Source organism: Miniopterus natalensis, chromosome 20 (genome assembly GCF_054644295.1).
Source record: "Miniopterus natalensis isolate mMinNat1 chromosome 20, mMinNat1.hap1, whole genome shotgun sequence".
Taxonomy (NCBI): Eukaryota; Metazoa; Chordata; class Mammalia; order Chiroptera; family Miniopteridae; genus Miniopterus; species Miniopterus natalensis.
This window is the reverse complement of record NC_142100.1, coordinates 25,916,927-25,934,514: the sequence shown is the minus strand read 5'-3', so window position 1 is coordinate 25,934,514 and position 17,588 is coordinate 25,916,927. Positions and strand designations below refer to the sequence as shown.

General features: G+C 58.9%; 1 protein-coding gene across 2 annotated transcripts in view; it reads left to right on the top strand.

The window, feature by feature from the left end:
* Positions 1-17,588, top strand: part of PITPNM2 (phosphatidylinositol transfer protein membrane associated 2) — a 76,007-nt gene that overhangs the window by 39,967 nt on the left and 18,452 nt on the right. The window contains exons 1-5 of one of the 2 annotated variants that reach the window (XM_087828456.1): positions 7,959-9,061; positions 9,146-9,318; positions 13,250-13,464; positions 14,159-14,280; positions 16,683-16,910. In XM_087828456.1, the coding sequence (XP_087684582.1) occupies positions 9,241-9,318; positions 13,250-13,464; positions 14,159-14,280; positions 16,683-16,910 (643 nt within the window). In that variant the 5' untranslated portion in view covers positions 7,959-9,061; positions 9,146-9,240. Of the gene's footprint in view, positions 1-7,958; positions 9,062-9,145; positions 9,319-13,249; positions 13,465-14,158; positions 14,281-16,682; positions 16,911-17,588 lie in introns of those variants that run through there. The other variant, XM_087828455.1, reaches the window with a different exon arrangement.

The window sequence follows — 17,588 nt, the reverse complement described above, 5'->3', positions numbered from 1 at the left end:
GGGGGATATTTTTAATGTCACTGTAGGCGCTAGAACGCATCCCTGTTGCCAGGCGCGGCGTGGGGTGCTCTGCACACTCACGCCTGACCCCCTCATTGGATGTATCGCCATCCCCCTTTTACAGATGAGTAAACTGAGGCTCAGAGTTTTAAGTATTATTTCTAAGGACAGAGAGGTGAGAAGGGTGAGCGCTGGGGCTCACACCTGCGGCTTCATTTGCTGCCTCTCGGGGGGGGGGGTGTCTGGGGACCCAGTGGCGTGTCTCCCTGGATTTGCGGCCGTGGCACATTGAGATTGGGCTGGAGCCTGAACTCTCAGCGCCAGCGCCCCTGGCCTCCCTGGGCCCGGGTGCCTCAGCCCCGTCTGTGGGCCCGTCTCCTGAGGAGCGGGGAGAATCCGAGAAGCCCCGGGTCGCGCCCCCCTCCCGGTGCTGATTTACACCAGGCCGATCTGGGTAAATATTTATAGGATGAGAGATTCATGGGACTACTTGTACTCTTAGGAACATTCTTTCCTTTGCTCTTCCCAGTGTTCCCACTGGGGACAGAGGGAGACACACACGCACGCACACGTGCACCCCACCCGTTTGGGCTCTCAGGCTTCAGGGCACCCCAGCTTGCCCAAGGCGAGCAGCAGCGACTTCAGTCCACACCTGCCTGATCCCCGGTCAAGGCCAAGGGCCGGACCTCCGTGGACAGGGAGCTCCTGGGACTACGAAGCCCTGTAGGGAAACTTCAGGGCATGTTCCACGCCCTGGTCGTCGGCCTCATGAAATCCTGGGGGAACCAGGTGCACGTGGCCCCCTCATTGGGCTGAATGTAGAGAGAGAGCCAGATCCCCAGGCCCAGGCTGTAGGCGGTCACCCCGGCGTCCGGCCCAGGGCAGGGAGGGCAGTGTCCATGTCACCCAGGGCTGGAGACGCCAGAAAGACTGAGCCTTTCTCCGTCAACCCAGGGGGACTTGCTGGAGGAAGAGGGCAGGGCAGTTCCATTTTTCCTCGATTTACGTCTCATGGAAGGAGGCAGCGGTCGGTCCCAAGCCTCCTGGTGTTGTCAGGAGCTGCTGACACTGATAACCTGACCCAGCCTCGAGGAGGCACCTCCGGGTGGCACCGTCCCCGCGTCTGCCTGCCCAGGTGAAGCCTTCCCTGCAAGGAGCTGGCACGCAGCTCCCTGGGGCAGCTCTAAATAGAAGAGGAGCTTGTCTCCCAGGCAACGCAAGCCTGAGCTATCAGCCTCCGCGCCCCCACCCAGCGTCGCCCCGGAGCTCCCTCCGAGTTCAGGTGTGAGCGCTCCTTCCCGGACGGGTAAACCGAGGCCAGAGTTACCCGACACGCACAGGTGGCCCCAGCTAAGCCTGACGTTCTCCCCACTGACCCTGCACCGCCCCAGCCTCGCGTCCAGGGACCCTCAGAGCTGACTCACGGACGCTCGACGGGGCCTGGGACCAGGAAGCGTCCCGGGAGCCAGGTGGACCTGGGATTCAGGTGGGGAGAGGTCAGCATCCCAGGGAAGCGCCCAGAGGGAGGCGGGGCCTGCGGCAGCGGCCGGCGGGTGCGAACCCTTCACTAAGAGGCGCCGCTCTCACCCTGGCTGGCGAGTCTCCGTGGTTAGAGCGCCGGCCCTCGCACCGGAGGGCCGAGGGTTCGATTCCCGGTCAAGGGCACGTACCCGGGTTTCGGGTTCGATCCCCAGCCCCGGCCTGGGCCCGCGTGGCAGGCAGCCAGTCGATGTGTGTGTCTCACACTGATGTTTCTCTCTCTCCCCACCCCCCGGAGAAATCAATGGAAAAAACATCCTCGCGGCTCTTGGGGTGAGCGTTACAAGAAAATTTAAAAAGGCGTTGCTCTCAGCTCCTCTCCGTCTCTTTTAATTTTGCTCTCGCGCGGTTTCCACTGACATCTTGCACGTGTGTGCGCCTGTCTGAAAACCATCGCATTATTACTGTATCGGGGACGCTTGTAGACGAGGCCCCTGGGGACGCCCCGGCACCAGGCCCCCCGCCCTGGATGCTTCTTTGGGGGAGGGGAGCAGACGAGGGGGGCTTAAGGGTCTGGCCAGAGGGGGAGAGGGGGCCTCGGGCCTGCTGGAGGGACGGGTCTGGCTGTGCAGCTGATCCCGCAGCCCGAGCTCCCTCCGCGTGGCTGGGAGACACGTGAGCCTGCGCCGAGTCCACCGGCGTCTGGTGATTTGCAAACAGGCGTGCGGAGCGGGACAGTGTGTACACAGCAGCCTGCTGTTCCTGCGAAGCTGCGTCAAGATGTCACCGAGCTGGGGTTTATTTTCGTCCCGGGTATTGTATCTGTTTAGCACCAAGCCCGCCTGGCACTGTGCTCTCGGGGTGGGGCCAAGCTGGCGGTGTCACCACCTCCTGCGGGGGAGACAGCCTTCGAGGTCGGCCCCGGGCAAGGGGGACCCAGATTGGTGAGAAGCCCCAGGGCGAACCCCCAGAGTGACAGAAAGGGCCCGTGTTTCGCGGTGAAGTCTCCGTGTGATGACAGGGTGGCCTGTGTCCAGAACACTGTGGCCTGGCGTCTGCCCTGCACCCCCAGCCAGCTGCGTCCTTCCCCATGGGGTCGACCCGCCGCGGCTCCCGTGGACTCAGGAGGTAGCCGGTGAGATTTCAGAGCGGTCGGAGAGGAAAGTCACCCCGCGGGCTTGGAATCGGCCGTCGTTTTTTGACCTTGGGGTCGAGTGAACTTGCCCTGCACGCCCTTCCGGAGGAAACGGTTTGCTCGCCAGAGACGGGCGCGCAGCAGGGCGGGGGGGGGGGGACACCGCCTGCAGGCAGTCGGGGTACCCGGCGCTGGCTCCGCGAGAGGGGGACCTGCCCGGGGTGCAGGCGACCTTGAGAAGAAAATGTAGAGATTGTCGCCCAGCCGGCGCGGCTCAGCGGTTGAGCGCCGGCCTAGGATCCAGGAGATCAGGGTTCGATTCCCAGTCAGGGCACGTGCCCGGGTCGCGGGCTCGATCCCCAGTCGGGGGCGTGCAGGAGGCAGCCGATCAGTGACTCTCATCATTGATGTTTCTCTCTCCCTCTCCCTTCCTCTCTCTGAAATTAATTTTAAAAAAAAACCCCACATATTTAATTAAAAGAAAATATAGAGATTGTGCTGTGCAAGCAGCTCAGAGAGAGAACACAGCCTGAGTGTGGTCTGAACTGTCTGCCCCGAAGTCGTGTCCAAGTCCCAGCCCCGGGCGCCTGTGGATGTGGCTTATTTGGAACTAGGGCCTTTGCAGATGTGATCAAGTTAAGACGGGGTCCTGTTGGGGTGGGGGGCACCCTGACTCCAATGACCGGTGTTCTTATAAGAAGGTGATGTGAGGTCACAGGGACCCAGAGACACACGGAGAGAGAATGCCACATGACGAGAAGGGGGGATGAGAGTGCTGTGACCCCCGAAGCCAGCACGGAGCCATGGAGTGAGGCCCAAGCTTACCAAGTGACCACGTTCTGGACCTCGGCTCCCAGAACCCCGCGAGGACACACGCGTGTTGCTTAAAGCCGCCCACTTGGTGGTGCCGTGTGGGGGCAGCCCCAGGAAACAAGTACACCCTATCTATAGGGCGTCCCCCCAAAACACGTACACACTGTGAATAATTATAAAGGCAGCGTTTATTAAAATTTATTTCATTTTCAGAATTGAGCCATCCGCTGTTAAAGTGTGTGTACATTTTGGGGAGACACCCCGTATTTGGGGAGGAACAGAAGAATTAGAAAGGGGTGCAGAGAGCGGCTAGCCGGGGCTCTGGGGAGCGTCTCAGATGGGCAGTAACCCAGGCTCGCGGCGAAACAGATACAGGCCTCAGGAAAAACAGACCCCGTCCGAAGTCTCCCAGGGTTTCTACAAATAACCTCCGCAGAACACGAGCCGTTCGGAGTCAAAAATAGCCGAGCGGAAGAGCAGATAAGGCACCGGAGGCTCCGGAGCCGGCAGGGACGAGCGACAGCAGAGACTGCCGCGGACCCCCATACGGCAGTGTTTGGGCCCCGCTGATCAAAGGACCACGCTTGCTGCGTTTAAACAGAGAAAAGGCAAGGTTGCAAATTCAGGCTGTCCCGCCGGCCGGCGAGGCTCAGCGGCTGAGCCTCGACCTAGGATCCAGGCGATCGCGGTTCGATTCCCGGTCGGGACACAGGCCCGGGCTGCGGGCTCCATCCCCAGTCGGGGGCCTGCAGGAGGCGGCCGATCAATGACTCTCATCATTGACGTTTCTCTCCCTCTCCCTTCCTCTCTCCAAAATTCATTTTAAAAAACAACCACCATACTTAAAAAAAAAAATACAGGGTGTCCCCCAAAACATACACACGCTTAACAGCTGACAGCTCGATGGATGTGTCTTTCTTTTCAGATTGAACCCCCTGGGATTAATAATTATCCAAAGTGTGTGTACATGTTTGGGGGGACACCCTGTACGTGCAGGTAACAAAAAGGCATAAAAAACAATGAAGCCGATTTGGAAAAGGACCACACGGACTTTTTATAGGACAACAGTCAGAACCGGATCAGCAGCTGGAAGGCGGAGAGGCCGTCGCCCGGGACACGGCGCTGGAAGGACCAGGGAGCCGCGGAGGGTGAGACCCGCCCGGGAGCCGCTAGCAGGACGCCCGCGTGATGAGGTTTCCAGAGAGGGGAGAGCGATGGGCCAGAGGCCGGGCCTGACGAGATCGCCGCCGAGAATTTCCCTGAACTGGTGAAAACCGAGGCAGGGCCCTGGCCCAGTAGCTCCACTGGTCGGTTCATTGTCCCCATACCCCAAGGTTGCGGGTTCGATCCCCTGTCAGAGCACCTACAAGGATCCACCTATGAAGCATGAATAAGTGGAGCCACAAATTCATGTTTCTCTCTCTCTCTTTCTCTAAAATCAATCACTCAATCAATCGATACAGAGACAGGGGCAGGCACGGAGCACCGTTTGGAGAAAGGGAGGGCGCGCTGGGGACCTCGGTGAGATTCAGCTCAGGGAAGAAGCCCGGTTCCTCTCAGGTCCCGGGGCGCCGAGCCCTCCTTTCCCGCCCGGCCCCCAGAACGACTCGGGAAACGCCGGGCCCTTCCCCTCGGCTGCCGCCCGGCCTCGGCCGGTTCTCCCTGCCCACGCGTCACCTACCGACGGGCAGTTCCTGAGAACGGAGGGGCCCTCGTGCTAGGATAAGGGGACAGTGAGGGACGAGCCGTGAGACGCTGGAAGGCGTTGCCCCAGATCAGGCGGGGCCCTTTGCCCGCACTGCCCAGCTCGAGAGGGTGCCAGTCCTGGTGCCGTCCGTGAGAACGTCACCGCCTGGAGTAGACAGTGCCCAGCCGGCCGCCCCGGGCAGCATGGCCCTAAAGGCCATGCCACTCGCTCACTGAGGCCGAGCAAGGACCTGGGCAGTGTTGTGCAGATGCGTGAGTTTGCGTGTGCGTGTGCGTGTGCGTGTGTGCACACACACATGCGCGCCGCCCCCGGGGGACGCCAGCTGGGCCTTTTGACTCAGGATCCGGCTTGGCCTGCTTGCTGCCTTCTGAGTAGAACATTTGGACCCAATTGTTGGTGGCCTGAGGCTCCTGGACCCTGGCTTGCCCAAGAGCAAAGTAGATCAGACCCAGGGTCACGGCCTTAAATCGTGATTCTAGGCCTCCTGCCCTTGCCTCGCTGTGTGGCTGTCAGGTGACTCAGCCCCTCTGGGCTTTCCTCTCCCCGCCTGCTCTGGCTGCTTCCAGGCACTGACTTTGCAGAGTGTAAATCGTGAGCATCTGAGAGGGGCTGGCGGCCACTTGAAGGCCACCTGGGCCACCCCGCGGGCAGGGCCCTATCTCATCCGGGGCCCCACCCCACCGTGGGAAACCCCCGCGGCCCTCTGTCTGTCTGTCTGCCTGTGTGTCTGTCTGGTTGGGGTTTGCTCCCCTGCACGCACACTCGGGGGGAGGCCCGTCTGGCTCCGCGCACAGTCTGAGTCACAGACGCTGTCAAGAAGCCGGTTTGTTATTTCGGGGACGCGGCGGGGAGGGAGCGCTGCTCTTGGCGGAGCCTCGCTGCTCGGAGGAGCAGCCAACGGAGCAGTCGTCATTAGCACTTTGGCTGCTCCGCGGCGTCATCTGCCTGGAGACGCTGGGTTTGGGGAGCGTTTGCCAAGCAGACCTCCCCGAGTCCCTACTAAGTGCCAGGGGCCCTCATTCCAGAGGCCGGAGCAGGCAGTGGGGGCTCCGCCACGGACGGACAGACAGGAGCCAGCTGTGCCAGGGCTCGGATGGAGCACCGTCCCGATATATCGAGGTTGCGGGTTCAGGGCACATACAAGAATCAACCAATGACGCATAGATAAGTGGAGCAACAAATCGATGTCTCTCTCCCCCTCTCCCTCCCTTCCCCCCCCCCCCTCAAACCAATAAATAAAAACGGCTGTACCAGCCCTGGAGTAGAATATTGCTCTGCCGTAAACGGAGCAGGGGCTGACGCCTGAGCCTTGAAAATACGGTGCTGAGTGAAAGACGCCAGACACAAAAGGCCACACGGTGTAGGATCCCAGTTAAATGGAAACGTCGAGAACAGGCAAATCCACAGACGCAGGAAGTAGATTAACTGGGGCCCGGGGGCCCAGGGGCCCGGGGTGCGGGTGGGGTGGGAACAGAGTGTGGGTGCCCATGAGAACGGGGTTTCCTTTCGGGGCGAGAGAATGTCCTGAATTAGATAGTGGTGCTGGTCACACAACTCTGTAAACACATTAACGTGACTGAGTTACACGCTTTGAGAGGGTGGGCGGCATGGCATGCGAGTCACGTCTCAATAAAATACATAGGGAAGTTGGGGTAATAGATCTGCCCCGAGGCCGTCGTCAGCATTAAGTAACTCATAATTTATTCACGTGGCCTGAGTGTGCGAATGAGTGCAGGGAATCAGGAGCCCCACCCGCCCGCCCCCGGTCCTGCGGAGCAGGGCAGGCTCCGCGGTGCCCCCGGCGACCGCTGTCCCACGGAGCCTGATGACACGTCCCGCAGTGGCCTGGCAGCTGTCCCCGGCTTGGCACCCGGGCACACACTGTGGGATGTATTGCTTACCTTGCAATGCCGGTGACCGCGGGGGCGCCAGGACTTTGTCGGGGACACGTTGTCGGGGGGCTACGCCCTCCAGTTCCTCACGCCTGCAAAATCCAGGCGTCTTCTCATGTATAAACCGGCGCTCGGACTGGAGCAGAGGCCCTCTTGGTGGAAGTCCAGTGCCTAGCAGATGAAGGTGGAACTACGCGCCCCCCCAGCTCCTTCCAGCTCAGACTTCCCCGGGGGCTGTGCCCGCTCCCGCTTTACCCTCGGGGACAGAGAGGCAGCCGATGCGTTAGCTGCATACACACGCTCCCCCATGGCACCCCACGCCAGGCCTGGCAGCTGGGCCCTGGGGCGGGAACAGCTGCCCCTTGCCCCTCCCGCGACCCTGCGGTCCCCTCCGTTCATCTGGAGGCTGCCTTCCTGGACGGGGGCAGGTGAAGCTCTTCTACTGTTTCCCGCTCTGGGCCCTGACTGGGGACCAGCAGGCTTGGGCAGCAGGCAGCAGAGACGGGGGGCTTTCCTGGAGAACGTCGGGGAGAGGCCCCAGGAAGCCAGAAGGGTTGTTCCCGACGCCCCAGGTCTCCAGAGGCTGCCCGTGGCCCCAGCTGCCCGCCGGCCGCCCGCCCCACCGCCACCAGTCTCAGCAGGCTCCGCTGGCCCGCTGGGAGCCGCTCCAGACCTAATGCAGTTGGGTGCATGACACCCGCTTTGTCCCCACGTAGCCTCGGTCCTAAATCCCACCTGTGACGACAGACCCCCGCCGATCGGGGAAGCGCCGAATCGGCTCTGTGCACCCGATCCCCTTGCTGCTGTTCCCAGGCGGGTGTCTCCCTGCGGCCGCAGCTCGAGGACGGTCCGCCCTTCCTGCGTGCGCCGCCCGCCGCCCCGGAGCCAGACCCAGGCAATCCACCCGTCTCCACGGGAGCCCCTCCGGCCTGGCCACCCTTTGAGCCGGGAGCTGTTTCTGCTGCCTGGACACCGCCTTTCCCCCGCGATGCCCTGGGGGTCCCTGATGCCTTTGGGTTCCTGCCCTTGATTCCTCAGGTGACACCATGTGCTCTCGGTCAGCTGCAGGCCTGTCCCCTCTCTTCACGTTGTGGACTCTGGCTGGACAGGCTGCCTGCGGATGAGGAGGGGGACCTCCACCCCACATCTAGGCCAGGGCTGCAGACACAGGCTTGCCCAGGGCTGGTCCTGCCCCCCAGGGCCTCCCTGGTCACCGAGCAAATTAGCCTCCAGTCTGACATTGTCGGCCCCGCTGTTTCCTCAAAAACGCTGATGTACATGGGGCCTGGGGCCCTTTCTAGGGTCCTGAATACAGGGGTCTGGAAGCCCAAGGCTTTTCTAGAGAGAAGGGGCCAGAGGCCATAGTAGAGGGTCCGTCCCTGCTATCCTTAGAGAGGGGCTGTGGGCTGTGCTCCTGGGTGGGGTTTGTCACCCAAATTCCTCGCCTGGCTTCCCCCATAGAAGGGCCTCTCAAGACTTGTATTTTCCTTTCTTCCCTCTCACCCGGCCAAGCCCCCGAGGCTGCCCTGTGCAGAGCAATAAAATATAATTCCGTCTAACCCACCCCGACTCCAGGGGGGACGGAGATGAAATGTGTGTCTGCCTCACGGCCCGGAATGAGCGTAATGAGATTGTCTGTGGGTTCAGCTGCCGGGCTCGGAGGGCTCGGGGGACAGGCGGCCACTCTGCCTTCTGTCATTAGGCGGCTGGGGGCTGCCGGGTCCCCTCGCTTCAGGCTCATCCAGGAGGAAAGCAAGGGGACCCTGTTGTGGCCACTGGAACCTGCCAAGGGGCCGTGTGTTCTTCAGACGTCCTGCCCTGGGTGCTTGGCTGTCCTTCCCTGACGGCAGTGGGTTTAGGGTCCTGTATCTTGTGTGTGCCCTGACCAGCAATCAAATCAGCAACCTCCTGGTGCATGGGACGGACGGTGCTTAATCAACTGAGCCACCCCCGAGGTGGCTGGGAGGAGAGGGGACTTCTTCAAGGTCACATGGTGGACTCGTGGTAGAACCAGGACCAGCACTCCAGCCTCAGGTCTAGACCGGACCCTTCCTTGGTGTTCTTGTGCCCACTGGCCTTTGCAGAAACTGACTCTCCTGTCCTCTCTGTCTCCCTCAGGGGTCCTTGGTGAATTCTGTCATGGTTATTTAAGGAACCTCACCTAGAAGTCCCAACACGCAGTTCCCCATCGCCGGGAAGGCCTGGACTCCAAGATGATTATAAAGGAATATCGGATTCCTCTGCCGATGACCGTGGAGGAGTACCGCATCGCCCAGCTCTACATGATACAGGTGGGGGGGGGGCTGGCCTCGCCCAATGCGCACACGGCCCTCCACACCTGTGGGTGGCGCTGTGGCCTTCACGGCACAGCATCTGCCCGCTAGGCTCCTGGTCGATGTCTGGCTGCCAAGCATGGTGCCGGGCACACACTGGGATCCCTGGATGTCTGGCATGGAGGGTCTCGCCAGTGCTCTATTCTCGGCCTTTAACACAGATCCAGATACTATCCTCATGTTTAGTTGGCTCGGCTGCTGGAACAAAGTACCCCAGACTGGGGGCCTGAAACAACAGACATTTATTTCTCACTGGTTCTGGAGGCTGGGAGGTTCGAGGTGAGGTCAGGGTGCTGACAGATTTGGTGTCTGGTGAGGGCTCACTTCTTGGCTTGCAGGTGGCCACCTTCTTGCTGCATCTTACACAGCAGAGGGGGGAGGGGCTCTCCAGGGCCCCTTTTTATAAGAGCACTAATCACCTCACAAAGGCCCGGCCCCTTCATACCATCCCATTAGAGGTCAGGCTTTAAGGTGTGAATTTTGAAGGGGATGGGACACAAATTCAGAGCTGGCAGGGCCTCCACCTCCACCCTTGGGTTTGCTTGATGGCTTCCACCCTTCAGTCCAGGCCTGGGAAGTTAGCTACAAGCTCCCTACAGAGCCCCGGCCCCCAGCTCCCTTCTGGGAGGAGCTCGATGGAGCTGGGAGAGTTTGAGCCAGCTCCCAACGTGGGAAGCTTGACTAGGAAGAGAACAGAGGCAAACTCGGCCTCTCTGGGGGGCCGAGTTTGCTCTGTGCTGCTGCAGAAGTGGCACTCAATTCCCTCTTGAGCCACTTACCCCATAATTATTCCTGGAGAGCAGGGAGACAGGAAGACACTTCCATTAGCCCCCCGCCCCTGCTCTGAGTACCCTGGAAACTGCTCAGCCTGGGCAAGGACCAGGCGGATCTGCCACAGCCGCTGTTTATCCTGCAGCTCCGTAATTCCCGCCCATGCCAGGGGAGCCCCCGACCACAGCGGCAGCCCCCCAACCTCCCCCCCTTTCTGCTCTGCCTGGCCTGCTACATCCAGATCCTAGGGGACAAACTCCCAGCTTCTAGAATATCCAAAGTTCTTTCGAACATTAACCACCTCTGACTCTGGGTCCCTCAAAACACCTGCCATCTTCGCCCCCTCTTTTGAGGTTATTTTTTTAAACATCTATCCTTATGCCTTTCATGAATGTAAGACATGCCACAGCCTCCCATTTGACGCCTCCTGCAGCCCAGGGCTGCCAACGCACTCTCCCTTTCCCGATCCCCACTGACACCTGCCTGCCTCTCAGGCCAGCCTCCCCTCCTCCTGCTCCCATGTTTGTCTCACCCGCATCTGGCCCTGCGTTCCCGGGGTCTCTATATTCACCGTGTGGGAGGCAGACAAGTGCATTATCTCCATTGTGTGACAGTTTCACGGGTGTGAGCACACGTGCGTCAGACCTCAGAAAAGCTGAGCTACACTTTTGTGGGAAGGAGAGCAAGGCCTTCGTTCATTTCTCACCGGTCCCGCTTACCAGCCGGGATTGCGGCTGAGAACAGGCTGCTTTCTGAACCAGCTGCCTCCTCCGGGAGGCTGTGAACAGGATTGTGCGAACGCACCCCGGCTGGCTTGGCTCAGTGGTTAGAGCGTTAGCCGGAAAACCGAGGGGTCAGTTCCCAGTCAAGGGCATGTGCCGACGTTGCAGGTTTGATCCTGGGCCCCCCAGTCAGGGCCCCTGCAAGAAGCAACCAGTCAATGTGTCTCTCTCACATTGATGTTTCTCTCTCTCTTTCCCTCCTTCCCTTTCTCCTTCCCTCCCACTCTCTCTAAAAAAATCAATGGAATAAATACTCTCAGGTGAGGATTTACAACAATAACAAAAAAAAGGGATGAACTCACATGTTCTGTGCCTCGTACCATGCCTGACCAGCGCTCAGTATATGTGTTCTGAGTTTTAAAAACACACAAAAAATTGGCCTGGCTGGAAGCGGACCAGGCTGGGAGACACTCTTATATCCTAGAGGAAGCAAATGCTTAGCTCTGTGTGAGCCATCAGGGGCGGTTGGCCAGCTCTGGGAGCTGGTGCCTTGGGGGTTTCTTGCTCTCTTCCCCTTTCTATCCCCTCCATCAGCCCACCCACCTGGGAGCCTCCTGTTTCTGAAGGATCCTGGCCCCATCAGGTCTGTGCTTTGTCTGCATCAGGCCCGAGGTGGCTCGGTCCCCTTCTGTGTGGCCTCAGGTCCCAGGGAGGGAGCAGGCAGGGTTCTCTACCCAGCCCGTGTGGGCCGAGCAGGCCGGGGTCACAGGTGTGCGTGTGTGAGCACGCGCACACCTGCTGTTCAGGAAGCTGACCTAAGGCGGCCTTGGCGGTGCCTTCATGTTGTCATGGAAACAGATACTGGGCTCAAAGTCAGCAGCATCTCAACCACGAGGTTTTCTGCATACGCAGAAACCCGAGCTTTTGGATGTGAGGAAGGACATTCATGGCAGAGAGACACTTAGCGGTGGCCTGGGCGTCATAGTGCTCAGGCCGTGGCTCCGAGGCCCCTTTGCACTCCCCACAGTTGCCCTTTCTGAAATTTGAGTGAGCGCAGGAGGCAGGATTGGCTTTTGTGCCTGTGTGTTTTGTTTTATACCAGCCTTATTGCGATGTGAGTCATACACCCCACAGTTCTCACGTTTAACGTGTGCAGTTTAGTGGTTTTTAGTATATTCACAGTTATGAAACCGCAATCAATTTTAGAGTGTTTTTGTCTCCTCACACAGAAGTCATTTTCCATTCCCCGCCCTCCACCCCCCATCCCTGGGCAACCATACTCTGCTGTCAGGCTCTGTGGACTTGCCAGTTCTGGACATTTCATAGAAGTCGGGTCATACAGTATGAAGTACGTGGCCTCTTGTGTCTGGCTTCTTCCACTTAACACAGTGTTTTCAAGGGTCATCCACATTGTAGCAGGAGTCAGTGCTTCATTTTTATGGATGGGTCATATTCCATTGTCTGGATATAATATTTTTGTCCATTTTTGTTGTTGTTAATCCTCACTTGAGGATATTTCTTCCACTGATTTTTAGAGAGAGTGGAAGGGGGGGAGACAGAGGTGAGAGAGGCACATCAATTGGTCCAGGGCCAGGGACTGAGCCTGCAACCAAGGTACTCGAACCCAAGACCCTTCAGTCTGTGGGCTGACGCTCTAACCACTGAGCCAAGCTGGCTAGGGTTCCCCTTGACATCCTAACAATATTAAATCTTCCAGTGCACAAACACAGATATCTTTCCATTTATTTAAGTCTCTAATCTTTCAGCAGCGTCTGTAGTTTTCAGGGTACGAGTCTTTCACTGCCTTGGTTGTTTCTAGGTATCTTATTGTTTTGGATGCTGTCGTAAATGGAAATAATTTTCTAATTTTCTTTTTTGCATTCTTTGTTTCCGTGTGTTGACTTTGTATCCTGCAACTTTGTTGAATTCATACGTTAGGCCGAACGAGTTTTTAGGGGAATTTTTGAGAATTTTTCTGTATATGAGATTATGCCTTTGGTGAAGGGAGATAGTTTTATTTCTTCCTTTCCAATTGTGATTCTTCTTTGTGATTTTTCTTGTCTAATGTCTCTGGCTACAACCTCCAGTACAGTGTTGCAAGGAGGTGAGACAGCAGACATCCCCACCTTCTTCCTGACCTTGGGACAGATGGGAGTCAGGATGGAGGCGTTTGCACGCGCAGTGCTGGGCTCAAGGGGAACCATGGCCTGTTCAGTCTCCTGAAGGGGTGCTGGGGTACAGGGAGCTAGGGTCTGGATTTAGGGGTCCTGCAGTGACTCAGGAGGAGCCAGCCTAGTTGTTCAAAGCCCCTCCTCCCATTCGGCACTCTGGGGCTTGGTCTCCCTCCTGCAGAGCACTCTGGCCCCTGCACACAGACCATGCCTTTGTCCCCACAGAAGAAGAGCCGCAACGAGACACATGGCGAAGGCAGCGGCGTGGAGATCCTGGAGAACCGACCCTATATGGACGGCCCTGGCGGCTCTGGACAGTACACGCACAAGGTGTACCACGTGGGCATGCACATCCCCAGCTGGTTCCGCTCCATCCTGCCCAAGGCAGCTCTGCGGGTGGTGGAGGAGTCCTGGAACGCCTACCCCTACACACGAACCAGGTGAGCAGGGAAGCACCCCGCGAGCGGCCCTTCAGGTAGGCTCAGCCCCTGCACCCCAGGCTTCCAGGGAGCTGAACCTGTGTTCCAGGTAGGGACACCCTGAAGGTCCCCAGGGTGCCCCTCAGGAAATGCAGGAGAGGGGTGCCAGGGGAGGAGGCCTGGAAGGCATGAGTTCAGCAAGGACCAGCTGAGACCCCCTTGCCACCTAGGGGCTCAGAGAATATAAACTCACGTAGATGTTCACCTGAGAATGCAGGACAGTCAGTGGGCTGGGAAGAAACACGGCCTGAGGGTAGACCATATGGTCTAGATTCCCTCCAACCCTGAGACCTTCAGCTACTAGGATGTCTTGTTACATCCCACACTGAACTGGGGTTTCCTTTGGATCCCCAGTAGGGGATCCTTCACTCTGTGACCCCATCCTGCCCCGTGTAGCTGAGCATGACTGGGTTAGACCAGATGGGGGCTGCACCTAGCCACCTGCCCACTTGCCGTGCAGATGGTGTCCCCACGAGTCTCCTAGGGCTCCCTTCCCCACCCTCTGAGGGCCTAGAGCTTGCTGCGGATCCATGGAGGTCACTCCTCCTTCCAACAGCACTTTCCTCCTCTGAGCTCATCTCCAGCCCAGAGAGAGAGGGGCTGTTCCCTGTGGGTCCTGATGGCTGTTTTTCTCTACGCTCCCCCCCCCCCATAGGTTCACTTGCCCTTTTGTGGAGAAATTCTCCATCGACATTGAGACCTTTTATAAAACTGACGCCGGAGAAAACCCCAACGTGTTCACCCTGTCTCCCGTGGAAAAGAGCCAGCTGACGATTGGTAACCGTCCACCGAGTGGCTCCCATGCTGGGGAGGGCAGGAGTGGGTTTCCTTGCCCATGGGCCCCTCATCTCCAGGCCTGGCAGGCTCCAGACCCACTCCTGACCTTGGCGAGACAGTCAGGGCCTCGAGCAAGCATGTGTGGAAGCACCAGGGGAGATAGGATGGGCCTTCTTGACCCCATTTTTCTGACATGCACGCTGAAGCTTAGTGCCTCTTACACCCTGAGCCCCTTCCCTGCTCCCTTCGAGGTGTCCCCACCCCCCAGAAGTGCCCATGTGTGCTCAGAAGGCCATCTCAGTCTGATCGCTGTGCCTGGGTACAGTGGGCCTGGCAGGGTCATGTCCCCTTAACGGCAGGTGGTGGCTTCTACTCCACTCCCCTCCAGGTGACTGTGCCATGTAGGAAAAGGCCCCATTTGTTAAATCTACTTTTCCAAGTGAGGCCAGAAATCAGGATTTTCATGTGACATCTCCCAACTCCTAAATGTTAGGAACTAATTAAAAATATACATACATAAACTCACTCTGGTCACACAAAACACATCTGCGGGTGGATGCAGCTCAGCAGCCACCAGTCTGGAACTCTGGGTTCCAGGCCCCCCCACCCAAGGAGCGAGTCCCGTGGAGATGTCTCAGTGCTCGGCGGGCACTGGGGAGGCGGGTGCTGGCACCCCAGGAGCAAACAAACTCCCAGGCAGCCTCTCTGATGGGGGTGAGGGGCTTTTCCCCTGAGAACAGCCCTCCATGGGCCCCAAGGGAACCTGGAAGCTGTTAGTTTTCTGGGGTTGCCGGGACAAAGTGGCTCAAACACAGAAGTTGATTGTCTCTGAATTCTGGAGGCCAGAAGTCCAGGATCGACGTGTCAGCAGGTGGATTCTTCTGGGGTCGGTGAGGAAGGCTCTGCTCCTGGCCTATCTCCGGCTGGCACCCTTCGGTATTCTTGGCTTGTAAACACATCTCCCCAGTCTCCATCTTCATCTTCACCCAGCGTTCTCCCCGTGCGCAAGTTGGGTCCGAATGTCCCCTTTTTATAGGGACACTAGTCATATTGGAGCAGAGCCATCCTGATGATCTCATTTTCATTTGATTATATCTTTAAAGGCCCTGTGTCCAAATAAGGTCATATTCTGAGGTGCTGGGGCTCAGGACTCCCACATATTAACTTGGGGGGGACGCATTCCACCCATAACAAGAGGGATGGATGGCCCCATCGTGACGCAGGCCCTCTGACAGCTCTTGTCCGGCCTGCTGCAGACATGGCCCAGGCTCTTCGGGCTCCCTCCAGAGGCCACCTGCGTGGTTCCTACTCCCAGTCCTCCCCTGGATGACCTTCCGGCCCCGGCAGGTTGGGCACGTGGTCTGCTCCAGGCAGGACTTCCCCTCGCACCAGCTGCACACCATGGTGGAGCTAATGTCTGTGCTAGCAGACCAGACCGCAGCCCAGACCCGGTGCCAACACGCCAGGGAAATGAGACAGCCAGGGCCTGGCTGGGGCAGGGTGCCCCCCAAGTGCCATCCTCCCCACACGTAGTAAGAAGGGCTCTGTGAGCCACACACCCTGCCCCTGGCTCCTTCCCGGCCGTGTTCCAGCCCCTCGGGAGGCGGCACAACTGGTGGTTTTGACTTGGGGGGAGGCGGCAGGTGACAAGAGGTGGCATGGCTCATGTCCTTCCCAGAGTCACTACCATTCCTCTTGTCACCCCCCACAGGTCCTACCAGTCCCCAGTCCTATTTCCCAAGTGCCCAGCCCTGTGGCATCTGCTACTCAGTTGCCAGGACCATCCTGGTCCCGGCACCTCCTGCTGGGCCCTTGACTCAGCTCTTCTGGTCTCCTCCCTTCTGTCTGGGAGGTTTCCTACAGGCCACCTGCCTTAAGACCACATGTAGTGCCGCTTCCCCCTTGGGGGACTGTCCAGGTACTTAGCCTGTCGAGAAGTGGCCCTGGGCCCAGCCTTATCACCTCTCCCCACGTGCACCCCTCGGAGGCCCCCCGCTCCTCCACCTCCCAGTCGAGCCACTGCTGCTGGGATAGTCCGGGCCGCACACGGCTCCTGCAGCTGAAACGCCGCCTTCCTGGGAAGCTTCTCCTGGCCTCTCTTGGACCTGCCCACACCCACCCCCATCCCCGGGCGCCTTCCGCTCGGCACCTCAGCAATCTGCTTTGGCCATTGGGGAACGCACAGGAAGCATGGGGGTTGCCCAAATGATTTGAAAGGACGACCCGGGAAGCCGTAGGCCTCCCAGCCAGGGGAGCTCGAGGTCAGGGTGGCCCAGAGCAGCATCCTCGCCTCTGCCTGCAGCCCTGGTACATCGGGGCCCAGAGCCCGCGAGGATGCGGAGGCAGGATGGGGGCGGGCGGAGGCCGGGGCGCAAGTGCCCATTCGCAGGGTCTCCCCGCAGACTTCATCGACATCGTCAAGGACCCCGTGCCCCCCAGCGAGTACAGGACGGAAGAGGACCCCAAGCTGTTCCACTCGGCCAAGACGCAGCGGGGGCCCCTGTCGGACAACTGGATCGAGGAATACAAGCAGCATGTGTTCCCCATCATGTGCGCCTACAAGCTGTGCAAGGTGGAGTTCCGCTACTGGGGCATGCAGTCCAAGATCGAGAGGTTCATCCACGACATAGGTGAGCGCCCAGCCCCGCCTGCGGCCCGGCCGTGTCCCCGCCGCCTCTCCACGCTGCTCCCCGCCGAGGGGTGTGCACTGCGATGCTGGGGGCTCCTGAATGGTTTCCTGACCAGCTTTATTGAGGCCTAGTTTACAGACCACACACTTCGCCGGTTGTAAGAGGACAGTCATTCTAGTGTGTTCTGGAGCATCCCAACACCTCAGTCTCTTGTTCCTGTTCACAGTCACCCCTCCCCACTCTCACCCCAGCCCTAGGCAACCCCCATCTGCTTTTTGTTCTTATGGTTCTTTTATTATTATTATTTTAATTCTCACCTGAGGATGTTCCATTGGGTTTTTTAGAGTAGAAGGGAGGGAGGGGGAGAGAGATAGAGACACGTCGACTGGCTGGTTGCCTCCCACTCGCACCCTGAGCAGGGCCGGGGATTGAACCTGCAACCCAGGTACATGCCCTTGACCGGGAATCAAGCCTAAGACCCTTCAGCGCACAGGCCGACGCTCTAACCACGGAGCCACGTCGGCCAGGGAGTTCCTTTATTATTTTTATACCCTAAAAGCCACCTTACTTTATATGCACCTGTATTCTGTTAGGACGAGAACCGAGCTGCTTGGAACTTGAGCTTGATTTTCCCTGGGAAAGTCAGTGGGAAAAGTGTACCAGACGCTGAGACTGGAG